The 19,214-nt window shown below is 43.9% G+C and overlaps 1 protein-coding gene across 14 annotated transcripts in view; it reads right to left on the bottom strand.

Annotated features, from left to right (window-relative positions):
• MYO9A (myosin IXA) overlaps window positions 1–19,214 on the bottom strand; it is a 174,006-nt gene that overhangs the window by 46,282 nt on the left and 108,510 nt on the right. For all 14 annotated transcript variants that reach the window (XM_088063197.1, XM_088063203.1, XM_088063199.1 and 11 more), the window contains 4 exons: window positions 16,004–16,138; window positions 3,173–3,294; window positions 2,026–2,167; window positions 1,130–1,325 (listed from right to left, as the gene is read on the bottom strand). In XM_088063197.1, coding sequence (XP_087919323.1) covers window positions 1,130–1,325; window positions 2,026–2,167; window positions 3,173–3,294; window positions 16,004–16,138 — 595 coding nt within the window. The remainder of the gene's footprint in view (window positions 1–1,129; window positions 1,326–2,025; window positions 2,168–3,172; window positions 3,295–16,003; window positions 16,139–19,214) is intronic.

The following is a 19,214-nucleotide window of genomic DNA, read 5'->3' as shown; positions in this document are numbered from 1 at the left end:
GGGCTTGAAATCAGCTCTTAGTTCCTGAGATTGAATGATTTTTTCTTATCTTCCAGATTACCTCATTTGAGTTCAGCCTGGGGTTTATTCAAGATGAAAATGCAAAGATGGATTTTGGAAACCACCTCTTTGGAGTGGCCTTTCTCCCAACGCCAAACATCTTTGCCATCTCCCTCTTCGGTTACTGTGTCCAAAAATGCTGCCTTGATGTGCCAGACAGACCCAGGCTCAAGAGAATCGGCTCTTATGCTGCATCCAAGAGGTGTCAGAGAAAGAACCCCAAGTGCTGAAAGCTGATTTTTTTGCCTCCTGCTCTTCTTGGGATTTGCTCCCAAGAAAATTTTAATTCTGCTTGAAGAGTTTGCATCCCTATGCTCTTTGTCCCAGGCTCCCTCACACTCCACGATGCAAACCTCACTGATTACAAAGTAATTCATGATGCAGCTCTGCGTTTAATTTTAACCCAGCTGACATTTTCCCTGCTGAGGCTCTAATTCCATCACGGATTTCAAGCCCTCTTGTGCCCAGAAATGAACAGTAATAGCTTGTACCCGTCTTTCCGAAATTGCTTTATGCAGAGAAATGGTCTAAAGGCACAGTCAGGTCTTGCCTGCCACAGCATGATGATGCACCATCACTTTCCTTTAATTTAATGCCCCTGTGATCCGTGGTTCTGGATGGCTGCAAAGGAATGAATTTTGCTAGACAAGAGATATGCTCTCCTGCAGCTGAAAATGTGAACAGCTTGGAAAATGACAGGAAGATTTATTGCCTTTTTTTGTTTCCAGATGTAACCAACAGTTCAAGAATTATTATAAAAATAATTTGCTTTTTTTGCTGGATAATTTATTTGTCTCTGTTTGAATGACTTGGGTTTTTCTATCCATGCATCCTACAAAAAGGAAAAATTAAAGCAGCAGTAAAATGAAAATATTTCCTTATGATATGTTAAAATCCAAATGGTACCTTTAAATGTGACTTCCACAAGAAACCTACCTGTTATTTCAACGAGTTTTCTAATAGATTCAGAGCTCCTATTAAGTCAGGCTACTTAAAACACAGTAATAACACATTAAACCCAAACTGCCAGTGGAGAACAGGCTCCAGACCAGGTGATGAGCACACGTACCAGTTTTCTTCTCCACGTATCGTTTTCCAGCCTCCCTAAAGGCAACCATAGCCCTGAAAAAGGCCCTCAGGACGGCCCAGCGGAAAACAGCCACGGGATCAATCCCGATCATCCCACAGATAAAGGCGTTCTTGCTGCTCCGCAGGAGAGCAACGATGTCTGGGCGCATGTGATCCGTGTTCTTCTCTCGGAAATCCTAGGGAAGGAGGAGGAGGAAAGAGGAAAATAAACAATATCCACACAGTACTCCAGGTAGGATCTTCTGGGCTATCTCTGGGCCAGCACAACTATTGAATCCTGTTTCTTTTTTCTCTCCAGCTCCCATATCAGATAGCTCTTGATGACCATCAGCTCTGATGCTTATCACGTGCATTTCTTGCATCAGAAACAGGATGAGAGATTTACGGCTACAAATCCTGAGGCTTTTTCTCACACAGGCTCATCTGACCACCAGAATTCCTTCTGCTAATAACTGGCATGAATAGAAAGAGTCAACTTTGGAATCATTCATGTGGGATTCCAGAAAGTATCTGTGGCAGTGGGATGCTGAGACCTAAGCACATATAACCTGTATTAAAAGTGGCTAATGAAGAGGAAAACACTGGGTTTTCTAGACAAACCAAGCCCAGAAAGGCCACCAGACACCCAAGTTCAACTTGTCATTCAGGTGTAGCACTGAGCTCACTGCGTATCCCTAAATTCTTCCCGAAATGCTCACGTGGAGGAAAACGGGAAGATCCTGTCACATTTTCATTTCCCCAAAAACTTCTCTCCTGACCATCCCATCTTCTTGGGCCAAGTCCTCTCCAAAACATCTCTGTGGAGCCTCTGGGGCTTCCCTTCCCAATCCCTGATTTAGATGAAAGCAACTGCCAGGGAACAGCTGGGGGACAGACCTTGACTCCGTACTTCACTTTGCCCGCGTAGTGTCTGATGATGAAAGCTGGCTCCATCACTGCTGGGAATTCAATGTAGGAGTTCCCTTCGTGTTGACGCTTGAATTTGTCCAGCAGTGTCTGGTTTGTGGCTTGAGGAAAACTGAGTGGAGAGAATTGAAAGGAAGAAACTGTAAACCCAACGGGAAAACTTTTCCACTTCTTTCTTGGCCACAAAAGGGAAAACAGAGACATTCTGAGCTTCCACTTCTCAGTCTGCTTCAGCAGAGCCTCTTGGTAAGAGAAAGCCAACCCTCCATCCTCAAACTTCATGGAAACCTGCTGCATGGGAATGTATTTCACAACTTTACCCAACTGAAGTTGATTTATCCCAGAACAGTATCACTGGGAGAGCATCACTGCTGCTCTCCTGTCAAAGAGACAAGAAGTGGGAGATAAACCTGCAAAGGCAAATGGTGGGAGAAGACCTCATGCCCCTGGCCATGTGTATCTGAGGAGACCTCAGCAAAACCACCTGGCCTTTCCCTGCCTTTCCCAGGGAGGAAACTGGCAAGAGCATCTGATGGGAGAAAGGTTCTGCTCCAAAGTTTCCACACCAAGGCAGCCCCAGAAGCCACATGTTCACCCAAGAACTTCTCCCGAGACAGATGGATTCAACCAAGGATGCAAACCTGAGCCAAGTCCCTGATGCCCATAAAACCCTGTGGAAATGCAGCCCCTATGGACAAGTGACCTCACTTCACTCTGGTTCAATTTTTACCAGTAAATTGATAAATCCACCTTATATCTCAATAACAGCACCTACACATCCTGCTTCAACTCATGGTCTTGGGTTCAGTACCTTCACGCTGTCACACCCCATAGGGAAAGAAATGAAGAGAGAAGCAAAGGAAACCTTTTTTCTTCCTTTTAATCGAATAAATTCTGGAAAGGAATTTTAATTATTATTTTTTAAGGCTTTTAGCTCAGCTGGCTGATTCTCCACTCTGTGTGTTGCCACCTCAAAAACAACACTAGAAACACCAATCAGCCCAGAGAGCTATTAGCACCTTTCTGGGAAGTTGTTTTTTCCCAGAAAGCTGAAGAATAAACACATTTTAACTGAAAAACCAAATTTAATTTCCAAAGCCAGCATTTTCCTACTCACTTGCTTTCCTCATCCAGCAGATGGAGCAGCCCTGTTGGCTTCTTGCTGATCAGGTTGATGCAGCTGGAGTTGTCTATGTAGTCGATGTTGTGCCAGCTAATTCCTTCTGCTCTATATTCCTCCTAAAAAAACCCCAAAGCCCCACAGATGACATAATGATGATTTGGTGTAAGCAAAAACAAAAGAAAAAATCCAAAGGGTTTTGTGAAAACTGATACACCATTTACCAAAACAGACATCCTGTAAATAATGCATCAATGCTTCCTGTGATTCCAAAGAAAAATATAACCTCTGGAGCAACCTGAAACAAAACAAAGCACAGAGCATTTCCCAATTTCAGGTGCACCAGAAGTTTCTTTGGACATGGGGTGGCTGTGTGGGGGTCCAAGCCTGCCAAGAACATCCAGCGTGTGTGGACTCCCCCTTTCCTTTTCCTGTATTGCCTCTTAATCACAGCACAGTTTGGGCTGGAAGAGACCTTAAAGCTCTTCTCGTTCCCCCCCTGCCATGGACAGCAGCAACTTTCACTACCCCAAGCCCTGTCCAACCTGGCCTGGAACACTTCCAGGGATGGGGCAGCTGTAGCTTCTCTGGGCACCCTGTGCCAGGCCCTCACCTCCCTCACAGGGATCAATTTCTTCCCAATATCCCATCTAACCCTGCCCTCTGGTACCATTCTCCCTTGTCCTGTCCCTCCATTCCTTGTCCCCAGTCCCTTCCCAGCTCTCCTGGAGCCCCTTCAGGCCCTGGCAGGGGCTCTGAGCTCTCCCTGGAGCCTTCTCCTCTCCAGGTGAGCCCCCCCAGCTCTCCCAGCCTGGGTCCAGAGCAGAGGGGCTCCAGCCCTTGGAGCATCTCCATGGCCCCCTCTGGATTCTCTCCAGCAGCTCCACATCCTTTTGATGCTGGATCCCAGGGCTGGAGGGAGCTCTGCAGGTGAGGTTTCACCTGAGGGGGGCACAAGGGCAGATTCTCCTTCCCATGCTTTGGGATCTGAGGGGTTTTGGGGTTCTCAGTGATTGTGGCTGAGTCATGTGGAACTTCCCACCCATCAAAGTGTCACACAATTTGCATCAATTAATATTTAGTATTCAGTTGCTGGAAGAAAATTGTGCTACAACACAGTAATTACACAGAAAAAGCAGCAAAGCTCCCTTTCCTACTTCCGTATCTCCCGCTATTCATGGCTGCTGCTGTCTGGGCTAACAAAGAGACCCCCAGATAGCCAAAGCCACTGCTCCAAGACCAGCAGAACCACCACCCTCTACAATAAAAGTGAGGATCTGCCCTCTTTTTCAAGCTCAGGCAAAAAAAGCTCTTAATTTCCACCAAAATAGTTCTAACCCTTCCTCTCCTACAAAGGTTATCTCCCCTGAACATGCTTGCAACAGATTACTTCAAGAAGTCTTATGCAGAATTATTTTAGGGCATCTAAATGAAAGTAGAGTTTAAAAATAATATTTTTTATCATATGTTTGAGGACTTGTGACCCAATGTCTAACATGCATCTTACTCCACGTGTTGGACAAAGTCCTACTGATCCAGCTGCCTTTTTACTTCTCTATCACAGGACATTTTGATGTCAGAATTGAAGATAAAAAGGAAACCGGTTTCAAAATCCTAATAGGCTGCATCTTTCTAACAATAATCAGATTCATTATAATTGCTGCCTCTGTCTTTATTTTTAATATGAACAAACAACTTTAAAAGAAGTATGCCCATCCTCATCCAAAATTAACATGAACTCCACAGATATTCTTAGAAATAAAGAGCCTGAAGAGCTTTGAGACATTTCACAAGGAAATTTTTGCTAAAATAACCCCTAGAATGTCTTGATTTCAGTATTGGAGACATTGTATAATCTTACAACAACAATACAGACAAATACAGATGCGTGTGCTACCTTAGGAGGAATTTCTAACGTCCCTAAAGCCTTTGGGATTACAAAATATACAACATCCCATTGGGAAAAAAAATCCAGAAAATAAGGAATGGCTCTGCATTATGAATTTTGTTTTCTCCTTTTATTTTTTAATCTTTTACCTTCAGCTCTTGCCAAGCAACCAGGACACAGCAGAACCTCACAACAACACTCTCAAGTCCCTGCTGAACTACAGGCAATGAAAAATCACAGATTGGATTATAACTCATGGCACTTCCAGGGCAAGCCAGGAAAAAGCTTCTATGCAGCAATCGCAGGCTGCGTATTTCAGAGCAGGCATGAGCTGCTCCCGAGGGATTTCCCAGAGAGTCACTGGGATTCAGCACCATCCATCAACTGCCTACTTCCAACAGCCCCTTAATGGAGTGCAGGGTCCATTAGGCCCAGCTTTGCCAGCTCAGGACTGCTCAGGAGCATGTGGTGAGCAATAAAACCTTGGTGCGATGAGCCAAGAGCAGCATTATTTCAGTGGTGGCAGGAGGGTGTTAGCAGGTTTTATATTTATTATCACAACTCTTTGTTGAAGTTCTTGTTGGGGGGCTTTACATATTTTGCCCCCCGAAACCCCATAAATCATGTAGAGTTTTACATCTCCACACATCTAAGCTGAGAAACCATTGCTCTAGAAGGCCTCCAGACACCCACAATTCCACACGGGACACTCAGCAGCTGCACAGCAAATGTGCTGTGAAACTCCTCTGGCCACACAAAAAACTTACACTGCTGCTGGGATCAGTGCAAAAGCACTAATCAGCAATGCCAGATATGGAGTTTTTAGAAATAGTCTAGTAAATGACCAAAAAAGACCAGAGTCCAAGGTCTCTACTTCTCTGGACTAATTTTCAGCGGTTCCCCAGACCTGATGGTCAGTCATCAGGTCCCTCCTGGCTTCATTCCCTTCAGCTGTGGGATTTTGGCTAATTCTCCCTCCTCTGCTCCTTTTTTCTCTGAGCTGGGTCAGAAACACTCACTCCCAGGCTCTGGGGTTCTCCCCTCCCTTCCATCCCCCACACAACCTGTTCCCACTCTGGCCAAATGGGAAGAGGGATTCAAGTCATCAACAAACAACCTTTTCCACAATAATTCAGAGATTTGCTCTCGTTTCAAGACAGGCAGCAGGAACTATTCCAGAGCAACTGCTCCAAAGCTTAAATGAAGATAAATTCCCCTTACTCCTTTTTTCCTAGCATTTTCCCAGTTTTTCATTTGGGATTGCCTTCAGAATCTCAGCTCAAGGGATACAACTATGGCTTTGGGATGGCCTGATGTAATTTCTGCAGAACACCCTGCACACTGTCCACAAAAAGACAAGAAGCTAGAGAATAAAATCATTGCTGTCTATTTAACTTAATTAAACTGCAGTAGTTAATATTCCATATGATTCCTATATTTGTTTTCCAATGACCACCTTCCTGCAGAATTCAGGAGATATCCTTACAAGCTACCTCCAAAACATTCCTTCATCTGTGAGTATGACAACAAAGCCCCTGCCATCCTTTGATGGATGCAGGGTCCTGGAGCACTGGAATATTAAGGAATTCCATTCAAACAACATGAGGTTTCCATTTAACAAGACAAAAACAACATGAAACACTTTCAGTCCAATAAAAAAACAAAACCAAAAACACCCTCAAGCCAGAGGTTGATTAAAAATCACCTTAAATGCATACCTTGATTTAAAACTAAGTTTTGTTTAGGCACACATTCAAATGTCCTATTCCTGGAAGATCATCTTTACATTAAGAACCAAATTGTTGACATTGCCACTATCTGCAAAAGTTTCTAGTGCAGTGAAGTCCACAGACCCCCACTTTTGGCATCCTTTCTTGCAATAAAAACTTAAGGATTTACTCCTCCCATCCCTGGATACCTGAAACCTGATCTGCTGGAAAGTGAAGTGATGCAAGTTCACTGGAGAGAAGAGCACTGAGCTCCCAAACTTGGCAAAAGAAATGGAGCAAAGAACTGAAAAAAGACATTAGGGGTTTTTTCAGTGTCCAGCAGTTCCATATTTTCATTTAATTATTGGGTGAGATGCTACAGATTGTTCTCCAGGTGACCTCTATGGACCCCATGAGGAAATTCCTGCTTCCCAAGTGTGAATTCAGAAACAGCTTTGCTGCCCTAAGCATGGAGAGAGACCTTGGCAGTATGTCAGCACAGGGTCACTGAAAGGATCTGAATAAAACACAGTTTATGATGTTCAAATATATTAAGAAAAGATATAAAGTGGGGATGCAGACTTTGAAATGCACGTGGAATATGAGAGTAAATCTTTACTCTCATGCAGTGTTAGCTGAGGAAAGGCAGCATGTAAAATTTGGGGTACCAAACAGAGTGGGGCAGAATATCCAGCATTTTTAAGTAGGAAAATTACTGGAACTCTAGGAAAGGGGAAGCTGTTAAAACTCTGTTAAAGAGAAACTCTGCCTGCCTACACTGACCCAGAGCACGAATGCTGCCCATGGCACAGAATAATGAATTTAAAATTAAAACACACATGCTGAGCATCAGGAAAAGCCTTCCCAACTGGGCTGCAAGGCCTGATGGAAACCCTCCTGCTAGGAACAGAAATATCCTGTAATTTTATAGTTGGAGTTGTTGAGAACCAAGTCCTGTTATCTCTACAGGAGTGTTGGACCACTTCTGTTATCAGGACTTTATTTTGGTGCTAAACCAAACCAAAACACTCTAATCCAGGGCAGAATTAGAGATTTCTTTATCCTGAGTGGGAGAAAACACCCACAAGCCCAACAAAACCTTGGAGATGCTGGAAAATGTCTTTACACCTCCACATGTGATCATCAATTACTCTGTACCCAGCCACAGTCATCACTAAATAAACACAAACACTAGAAAGTGTAACTAGGGGAGAAAAAGTTAAAAATTATTTTTAGACTCACACTTATCTAGACATGGCATCTGTGATAAATATGGTATCTAAGTAAGATATCTAAGCTCCCTTTGGAGTATCATGGTTCCTGGGTGCTGCTGCTACCCAAAATCATGTGGTAAAATTCAGAGGTGGGGAGGGAGAGACCAGGGGCTTGAAAAACTTCAGAGAAGAGGAAATGCAGAGATTAAATGAAACTGGAGACATGATAAAAATACAAACTAAAAATCATAATAAATTCCCTCTCTGTCTAAAAGCACAAAAGTCAGGGCTCAGGAAAGTGAAATCAAAAGGTGGTGAAAAGCCTCATCTAAAGACAAAAGTTTTACCATGATATGTGACATTTGTTGCCCTATCATGGGATATCAAAGATAAAAATTTTCCCATGATTTAAAGAGGTCTGGAGGGCTTTGGGCATCCATCCACACATCCTGCAAGCCAAAAGCCCTGAAAATCCCTCAGTGTTTCAGCACCCTGGAGGAAGATGTCTCATCCCACAGGGATACTGCCATTAGTCACAGTGAGAACTGAGAAACAGCCCCTAAAATAAGATTCACAAACCCCAAGAGCAGCAGAAACCTCCACCAGCTCATTCTCCTCCTCCCAGGCAGAGCTAGACCAGATCCAGGAGCTTATCTACTCCAGCCTTTCCCTACCGAGGCATAGGAAAACCTTGTTTACACAATGAAAATTCCCAGATTAAAGTGAGAAATCAACTGAAAAATCCCTTTTCCCAGCGTAACTCCACGTGGGAACATTTCCCATCGCTCTCCTGTCATAAAAGCTCCTGTAATCCAGATCCATATGATCAACAGGCAGCTACTTTTGGATGTCTAAATGTATATATTTGGCATAAAAATTCCCGACTAAACAGAAGGGTGTGAAATTCCTCTCTTCTTGCCTTGAACACCATCTGCTTCAGCTTCAGGCTTCTTTGCAAAGTGAGAAACTAGGAATTAACCCCCTTCCACATCCCTCACTATTCCTAGATGAACTCCCCAGTTTAAAATAATTCCAAAATATTTTTGTATCGTACGTTTAAAAGGGTCGTTGTTATATGAAAAATTTAAGGAGCTAAAGCTCAAAAAAGCTTTTTTCAGGCTATGTATGGACACATTTGCATCCTAAAATCCATCCTGGGGAGCCTGGGAGAATTTGTTCACAGCTGGAAATGGCACTAAGGTGTGAGAGAACCTCTCCCCTAAGGATTAATCCATCCCATGGAGGATTAATCACTTGTTCTACAAGTGGGCACTGTGAGCCAGGCCCAGCAGAATCATCCAGGCATCAACTGATGATTAAAATGAGTTTGATATGATAAATCCATGGGATGTGGAAAGTTCCTAAATTAGTGAGACATATGTCTGGTCCTTAGTCTGCCTGTGCTGCAGACAGGGTGGATGCCACGAGTTCCCGACATCCCTCCAGGAAAAGATGCTGAGCCCGATGGTTTCATTTAGGAATGAGGATTTTTATGTTTGTTCTCAATTTCAGTAGAAAAAGAATTTATAGACACAGACATAAATATAAATATATAACAGATATATATATTTTAACCATGTGCTCACAGACACAACAAGTATAAATACTTAACCATATTCTCTATGAACACATGATTTATAAACAGGTTTTTAAGGCCCCCTCTGTCCATGATAACATGAGGCAGTTCAGGGGAGCTGATCAGCCTTCCCTTGAAGCCAAGGTCCTCCTTGAAATCGTCTTCTTCCATGTGATTATTTCAGCAGCACCTCAGCAAATGCCACGTGAATTTGGTTTTATTCTGAGGCTGATTCTTCACTCACCCTGATAACCTCCCCCCTGCTGTATTTAGGCAGATTTGAATTTACTGGAATTTGGACTCTCCATCATGAAAGTGTTTTAAACCAGCAGGTTCAGCCCAGAAAATCATGTGCCAGCTCCACACAATCCATCTCTGAGCTCAAATCAAGCTCCCTGAACTTCAGTGGCAACAGGGTTTCAATCATAAATTCTATTTTGCTCTCAGAATGGGCAGAATTGGGTTTGCATGGTTCAGCTGGCAGCACACACATTGCCACGATCCAATGGGCTCCCTCTGTGGAAACATCTTCTTCCCAAGCTGCCCTTACACAGCCAGGAGAAGCACAAGCTTAACACTGCTGTGTGATCTGCTGCTGGATCAATTCCTTTAATTTCTTGTGATCAAAACTAAAGAGGAAAATAAATATCTGTATCTGCATCTGTTGGCACCTTGAAAGATGGATGAGAGTTAGGAGATGTGAAGGAACCTCCGGAGTAGTCATGGTGAGCACCAGACTGGTCTCTGACACTGAACATCTCCTCCCCTTTCCAGTCCCACTCCACACTTGTGTCAATTAACACACTCCCAATCCCAGTCCTGCCACAGTAAGACAATTTTTAGGTTGGTTGAAGTATTTTAGAGGCTTTTGAAGATTTCTTGTTCATCATCTTACTTAAGAGGTCACATTGCACAACTGTATGAAAACCCATGAACAGAAACACAGAATGGTTGAGTTGGAAGAGACCTTAAAGATCTTCTGTTTCCAAGATCTTGTGGGACATCTTCCACTATCCCAGACTGCTCCAAGCCCTGTCTGACCTGTCCTTCAACACTTCCAGGGATGGGGCAGCCACAGATGCTCTGGGTCCTCTTCTAGGGCCTCACCACCCTTACAGGGAAGAGTTTCTTCCCAATATCCCATCTGACCCTGCCCTCTGGCACTGGGAAGCCATTCCCCCTTGTTCTGGCACTCCAAACCCTTTTTGTACCATTAAAAAATATTTTTTTTTAATCCTGGTACAGTCTGTGAATTTATTTAGCCAATACATCTGAGTAGGAACCACAATCAGCAGAAAACATCATCTACCTGGAAAAAGGAAGGAACCAGCTCAGAGGAGAGGAAAAAAGCTCAAGGGATCATGGTGACTTGGAAGAGGGATAAGGGCACTGGGAGAAAGCACCTGTGACTTGGAGAGTTACAAGGAGCATGGGGTGAGGGATGGGTTTGCCAGATGCAGCACTTCCCTGCACCGGGATTAAATTAAAGGTTAGGAAATTACATGTGAGGAGAGTTGAAACTGGATGATTTTTCAGGTCCCTTCCAACTCAATCTAACCCATGGGATCAGAGGATATACAAACAATGTAACAGATTAGGATATATCCTCTCACACGTTGTACATTATATATATATTTATATAGTTACTGCTCATCATCTGGAGAAACCCAGAAACAAGTGTGTGGCAAATGAAGCCCCTCAGCCCCAGTCCCAGCCATGCAACGTTCATGGACTCAAGGATGCTGGGAGGACACAAGACAAAGCTCTGGGGGACTGACAATGGATCCCAGAATCACTGAGCTTGGAAAAGACCTCCCAGACCAACTTGTGTTTGATCCCCACCTCATCACCAGCCCAGAGCACTGAGTGCCACGTCCAGGCATTCTTTGCACATCTCCAGGGATGGGGGTTCCACCTCCTGGGCAGTTCCAGTGCCTGACCACCCTCTCCATGAAGAAATTCCTCCTGATGTGATGACCTGAACCCACCCTGGCACAGCTCTGATCAGAGCAGTCTTTCATTTCACTAATGTGCTTCGAACTCTTCCTACCCTGCAGACACCATTTAAACAGCTCTCGGCATCCTGATTTTTATTAATAAAATTTATGTGCTCCAAACATCGTCCTCTTCCCCCAAACGTGAGTTGCATTCGATGGCGTTCCGCCAAATAATAAATCAATAACTTGTGCAGCTTGTTCTTTCTCCACGGGTCATGTGGCCTGCAGCTGACAGCAACATTTCTCAGAGGACAGCTGCTCTCCCATCTCCAAGGAAAACAGAAATTTGAACCGAGCCTCCCAGGCCTCAATGGTTGACTTCTGATGGTTGGCTTTGGCCTTCAGAGGCAATAAAGAGGTGTTAACGCCTAACCAGTGATGAGATACAGAAAAAACTCTGGCTGGAAGGAAAGGATGAGTGTTCCAAGCAGTAGAAGAGAGACCCTTTTTCACAGGTTATTTTAAATTTAAATATTTTAGATTTTTCAAATGCTTTTTAAAATTAATTCACTCCAACATTAATTTCTAAATGTAATATTTAAGTAAGATATCTAAACTCATTTTGGAGTGTCATGTTCCCTCGAGGCTGTTGCTCCTCAGAATCATGAGGTGAAACTCAGAGGTGGCTGGAGGTAGTGACCAACCTCCAAGACCATCAAATCACACCTTCAACCAAACACCACCATGACTTAGTCCAGACTGTTGGATTTCTCCACCTACTGCACAGGACCAGTAAACCCTACAGACTTCCGTAACTATTAATGGAGCTTTGGATGGCTGAGCAAACATTCCATAGGATGCATTATCCTGATGAAATTCTGTTTTTCAGGCTGAGCAGGCTGAGATTTGCTGGCTGGGACATCAAGCTCACAAGGGACCCCACCAGAAAATAGACTTCACTGAATACCTGAGCTCCTGCCAGTTGATTGTATTCCAAATTCTGTAGGTTTTTTCAGCCCCAACCTTGGTTATTTATCGATTTTTTAAAACAACAAAACCATGCCCTTGAAACTGAGGTTTGGTGGGTAAGCAAAAGCTGGAAAAAGAGGTAGGAAAGAACTTGAACAGCAAAGACCTGTGGGATGAAAAGCTGCAGGATGAGTCCTCAACCTTTGCAAAGCATCAGCTGGAACAGGGAAAGGTGGGTGAGGTGGAGAGAACCAGATGAGCCTTAGCAGGGATGGGGGAAGATTGGTGAGGACGAAGATGACAAAGTTTGGAGAATGGGATATATAAAGAAATAAAAACTCATACTCCAGGCCCTTAAACTGCCAAAGACCTGGAAACTTGGAGGAAACTCATCATGGGTGGTATGGTACTGGTGACCTCCAAACTAAATCTTCATCCATGCAATGCCCTAGAAAAAAAACTGAACAAAAGGCAAGGTGCAATGCAAAAATGCTGTTTTCCTCTCCCAGAAGCACCTGGGTGTTCTCTGATTTTCAGGGCTCTGCTCTGGGCTTATCTGCTGTGCACAGGAGGCCACTTGAGGGCACAGAGATGGAGCTGGGCCTGGGGACAGAGAATCGCTGCCAAGGTGATGCTCTGACAATGCCCAGTGTGTCCCAGAGCAACAGGGATGTGTCACCTGAAGCCACCAGCCTGAAGGAGGAATGGCAGAGGACTCCCCATCCCCGTGCTGCCCAGAGCAATGAGGCAGCAGCTGAAGCCACCAGCTACAGCCCCTCTCACCCAACCTCCCCACAGGAACCTGTGAGATACCTGGGGAGGAGGAGAAAACCACCTTTGCTCCGTGATGGGGGAAGGTCACAACCCTGCCATAGCCACCTTTCTACATTAATAAATGGATGATCACGGATCTGGATCTGGGAGTAGAGCAGGATTCATAAAGTCCTTACCCTTATCTTGTGGTCAGCTGCAGGAGAGGAGGTTGCTCCTGCAAAAACCTTTGCAGCCCCTCAGCCACAGCACAAGAGCTGCTGTATTTTTGGGAGACACCAGGCTGAAGATCGAGGATGCCTTGGTGGCTGTTTGCAAACCACTGGAAATAGTGTCATCTTCAGACAGAAGGTTTAAAAAAAGATTCACCAGACACATTATATTAGATTTCACCATGGGAAAAAAGGGGGAATAAAGGTAAAAATAATCCTATGGTTCTCCTAGAGGACTGTGGTGGGTATTTTGGTTTCCATAACATCAACAGCATGTCATGGCAACAATTCCATCATGGCTAAATGCAGTTCTGGCAGACAAATTCTATTAGGATTTCAAGAAAAATCCTTAGTGACTATTTAATTTTGTCACTAATTTTTTTGGCAGAAGCGTCTGGGTATCTCAGCAATCTCTCTTCAGCCTCCTACAAACTTTGGACAGCAGAGGATTCAGAGAAGGATCTCTCCATTTCAGATCCCCATCACCAAGACATGAAACAAACCTTTATAAAGACACAAATACCTCAGATAAATTCACATTTTGAAGTAACTGAACTATTTTACTCCCTAGAAACACATTATTAACTCCCTGGTCTTCATTTGTAGACTCGTGATCATCACTAAAAAACCTTTGGGCCAGTGAGGAAGGAAGGAAGAAGACCCAGGATCTGAGTATGTGTCCTTGAGTTTTCTTTCCACCAAATCCACTCCTCCACATGCAGCCAGAGCTCCAGGGAAAATAAATGGTTAAATTATCCAGTTAATTCACTCAAGGATCAGCGCTCGTGCAGCTGCACAGATTACACGTATTTATAGACTCAATCTATGCCAAGATGCCTGAATTTTCCAGCAGCAGAGCTCGCAGTGCTCCAGCCAGGATCCAGGAGGATGACGTGCTCTGGCATTAAGAACTGGAATGGGCCCTTTGCAGTTTGATGGCTCCACAACTGCTCCTCATATCCATACAGCAAACACGGACTCCAGTGACTTCACATGCTTGACAGATTCCCAGGAGAAAGCTAATTATCTCTGAAGCTGCTCCAAGAAGAATTACGGATTGCTATGCTCAGGACCTCTGTATATCTCCCAGGTTTGGGGGAGCATTGACCTGCTCAGAAATCCCAGCCCAATAACAGGAATTCCCTCATGGATGATGGCATCTTGGAGGAGGCTCCTGAAACTCCACCTCATGGAGGAATTGTCCGTCCCCAGCTTTCAGGAAGGATCCTCCCTCCCTGAGTCTCTTCTAGGAAGTGTGTGGCAGCATTTATAAAAAATACAGCTGGTTTGACTTTGTGATAGTCTCAAAATTTGCATTTTTATGGTGGACAATGGGAAAATAAACCTGTCCTTAGGAATAGATAGGTCTTCCAATTCTTGGTGCACCTATTGAGTAGGGTGCACCTGCATACAAAGGCCACTTAAAAACCTCAAATTAAATGGCTTTGAGAAGCTCTGCTCCACCTTATTGATCAAAATCAAAGAGATTAAACCATCCAACTCATAAGCAAACAATCCCTAAGTGACACACTCAGGGATATATTACTTGTTTTTAGAACATCCTCATATTCAAGGCAGCTTTTTCTTCTGCATTTTCCAGTCTCTGAGAACACTGGAGAAGCCCAAAATGAAACTATCAGGATTTCTGGGAAGGGCTGGGTTAATTCTGCAATGACTATAGGGAGGGTTCCCCTTGGCCTCCCCCAAGAAGGATTTCACCTGGAGAGAGGACATGCAGACTGTCATGTTAAAAAAAAGGCATTTAGAAGGTCTCTAACGTATCTCCTATATTATACAGCCCAATAATAATTGTCCATCCATGAAACAACACACAGATGTTGAAAAGAAACTTCCAGTCTTCTTGTCCTGCTGGTTGGATAACGAATGGAGAAGAAGCCTCCACCCATCTAAACCATTTTGTGTGTGTTACCTGCTGGATTGCAGTCTGTGTTTTTGTTATCTCTCTTAGGTGCATTAATTTGTGGCTGGAAAGCAACACCCTGTCTTAATAAACCTAAAGCAAAGCTTAAAGTTCAGCCTTTCCTAATCTGCCAGGGCTATTGAAGGTCATAATGCTCTCAAGTCTGACCTTGGGGAACACATCAGAGTGACATTTCCCCTCCCTCCCCACAAATCAACACTGGAAGGCAAAAAACACTGTGAGATTGGGGTGGCTTTTTCTCTAGACAACAAAAAATAACTTTTATGTGATACCAAATGGCATGACAGCATGTCCAGGAAAAGGCAAGGAAGGAATTGCTCATTCCTTGATGAGCCCTCTGAGCACGTATCAAGGAAACAACAGAGCAGTGGTTAAGGTCTTCATGATGTTTTTGTAAGCCAAAATGTTTATTTTAAACCAGCAAATGTCTGGCTGGATTTTATTTTACAGGTGGAAGTTGGTCATAAAGTCAATTAGAAGTTAAATTTGAATAATTCAGTGTACACTCCTTAACAAAACAGAATTAAAGGGACAATTTCAGAACTTTATCAGGGCCACAAAGTCATGTCAACACTCACTGGCATCAGAGAGTAAACATTTCTGGACTTACCTGTTCCAGTTTAAAGATGTGTTGGTTAAAGTAGTGCTGCAAGCGCTCGTTGGCAAAGTTAATGCAGAATTGTTCAAAGCTATTGTTTTCATAGTCTTCAAACCCAAAAATATCAAGCACCCCAATGGATAAAGTCTGCAAGGAAAGTAAGAGTGAGGATTAGAATAAAATCACATAAAGAGGATTATCTGAACATAGTACATAATCAAAAGCACACAGGCAGAAATCAATATACCAAATAGCAGGAATTTTACTGGAATTGTTGATATTGTACCATCTGTAAGGCTCCTCCAAACCACAGAGACAACACGTAACTTTAGATATCTGGACAAAAAGGCTTGTTCTAAGAGAAAAGACCCTTTGTAATTTTTTTCTTATTTACAAACAAATGGCCATCTTTGAAGAAACCTCAACTCTGTTCCAAGTTATTCTATTGGATTTAAGAGTATTGATCTTCAGAAGGGCAAAATGAGGATAGGCTTGGGAAACAAAGGCTTGCACGGTGAAGACAACCAAGGTGAGTGCATTGTCCAAGCAAACCTGCTCCAGCTGCAAAATTCAAGAAGAAATTCCCACACATTGGGGCTCCCCATGGAAATAATCTTTAGTTCTCCTGGTGAAAATTAAAATGGCATCACAAATAAAGCATCCACCTTGTTTGTCAGAGGGATCAGATGATGGACTGATGTTTGGGAGCACCGAGTCGCTCTTGCCTCACTGAAAGGGGGGAATTAATGCAAAAATAATAATGCTGCTGAAAAAGGGAGCCCAAAGCCCTGACTAACACCTGGCCCCAACTGCTGGCCCATCCCTGCCCACATGATCTTCCCCTGTGACACCTGGCTGTTTCCACATGGCTCTTCTGCACTCTGGCACCTTTTCCCACCAGCTCCTGGCAGTGTGGGATGAGGGAAAAGAGGAGACACCTCTGTGTCTCTTTACTCTCTTCAGTTCATGGGCAAGAGAGGTGTAAAGAGGGACCTACCACAATTTTTTTTTGGAACCCATTGGCACTATGAGCCCTACATTCTCTCTAACTAACTTCCAGAAGTTCACAATAGGCAAGTTTTTTTCTTTTATTAAATCCATAATTCATAATGTAAATTGCAGGATTTGGTGAGTTACAGTTCTAAATAGCGTTTTTTCCCATCACTTTGATGATTTTGTGAACCTCAGTCATATCTCACTCCAAGCTTTTCCCCAAACTGAAGAGCCAATGTCTGTTTGGTCTCTAACCTACAATTACCTCTTGAGATGCTCATCAAGATGTGGGTTCACCAAGGTTTCCTGTGCTGGCAAAGGAGGTCCATGCTGCAGTGAATTCCCAGCTTTGCACCCTCCTGTCCCCCTCCCCTCCCCAAACCAGCCAGGTAAGGAGAGGCAGTGGACCTCTGGCCAGGCGTATGCTGGCCCACAGGCGAGTGCAATCCATCACCTCCTGGCTCAGACTGTGCTTCCCACCCTTGATGGGAGTAGAAAAGTGGAACTTTCTCCTTTGTGTAGGTACTGGCTTTCATAAAACTTGAGCCTTCTGCCAGTCAGATGGATTTGGGAAACCCGGAGGAGGGAGGACATGGGGATGTGTCAGCAAATAATCCTCATCCACAGAGGGAGCCAGGCTGAAAAACAAACTCAAGATAGAGCTTCTGCTGCAGCTTCCAAGCCTGTACATGACTGTTGTGTTAAACACCTAATTCACAATTAGTTATAAATAAAACTCCTACTGTGCCCACCCAGAAAGGCTGCTATCATCAGAAAAGGAGAGAAGAGCCTGAAGGACACATATGGGGAGAGCTCCACCAGCAGCTTGTTAGAGCACCATGCTCTGGGATCCAACCAAAGCCACCTTACGCAAATACTCCGTTCACCTGTTACAATTAATTAAATAACTAATATGAGAGGTAATAGCATTAGCACTGGTCAAGTGAGCCAAACCTCAAGTAGGGAGGAGAAATATCCACTCCCCTCTACCTCAAAGGACCTGAAAGCTGCCAAGTACCCTGATTCTCATTCTACTGGTGTTACCTGCACTCTGGATTTTCTAAGACTTCCTTGCTAAGACTGGCTTAATTCCACTGCCAGAAATATAAACCAGACTGTCCACACTGCTTTTTGTCCACTTGCAATGCATCACATAATGTGGGAGGAAAATATTCCTTCTGTGCCCGACTCCTGACCAGGGAACCACCTACGGCTGGAACAGGCATGGCTGCCGTGGGCAGAGTGGCCCCTCGGCTGTGAGTTGGAGCTTTGTCTGACCTGGACTCTGGCCACTGGGACAAGCAAAAACAAAACAAAAAAAGCATTTAAGCACAAAGATAAGTCTCTAACCCATTTTCCAAGAGCTCATTGACTACTTCATCTTTTGTCCAGGCTTTTCTCCCTATTCCAGGGCCAGACAGCCTCTACCTCCCTGATGCCATGACAAGGATGAAGGCCCTTGGCCACTTTCCCAGAAGTTTGCATCACTTGGCGAAACACCCATGAGAAACAGCTCTTTGAGCAGAAGATGGAAATGGGGAACCACTGGACCAAGGACTGAGGCTGGCAGAGGGATTCACTCTCAGCCACTGATTCCCAAGGTCCAGCATCTGCTCCTGCTTGTTCCAATGGATGTGGCCAACCCCTTTGTTCACTGAGCAGAAATCTGCCTCATCCTTTTTTAAAATTCCTCAGGAGGAATTCTTCTTAAACTCTCTGTATGATTGATGGATCATATTTTATTTACATTATCCATGGAAAAATTGATGATGGAAACAGGACAAAGTGACTTTTCTCATCTCCCTTCACATCACCATTGCAAATCCTGACCCCGACCACCCCCCTGCTGTTGAAGCTCATCCCTGCAATCCACAACAGTTCCAAAAATTTCCCCCACATGAAAGTCTCTATTCCACCATATCCAAACAAGACTTGGAAGATAAAATGCTCCCACTTCCAGACTACTCGTGGATTTACTGACATCAGCTTTCAAAAGCATCGTGTTGATGCCCTGTGGAAATAGTTAAGCCCCTGCCACGAGTGAAGTCTTTAACCTGAACAAGGTCTTTAAGATCTCACAAACTTAATTTAATACAAAATAACCGAGCACAAAAACCTTCTCTCTTTTTTCTAATCCTGGTTCATTTATTGCATTGAAACTGTGACCAAATATATTTCAATGTGGGCATGGAAATACACTTATAAAGCAAAACAGAACAGTCATATATAG

The sequence above is a fragment of the Pseudopodoces humilis genome, chromosome 16 (assembly GCF_049639895.1).
Source record: "Pseudopodoces humilis isolate 2021_Gansu_Grassland_sample_001 chromosome 16, ASM4963989v1, whole genome shotgun sequence".
Classification (NCBI taxonomy): Eukaryota; Metazoa; Chordata; class Aves; order Passeriformes; family Paridae; genus Pseudopodoces; species Pseudopodoces humilis.
The sequence above is the reverse complement of the archived record's forward strand: the minus strand, read 5'-3'. Positions and strand labels throughout refer to the sequence as shown.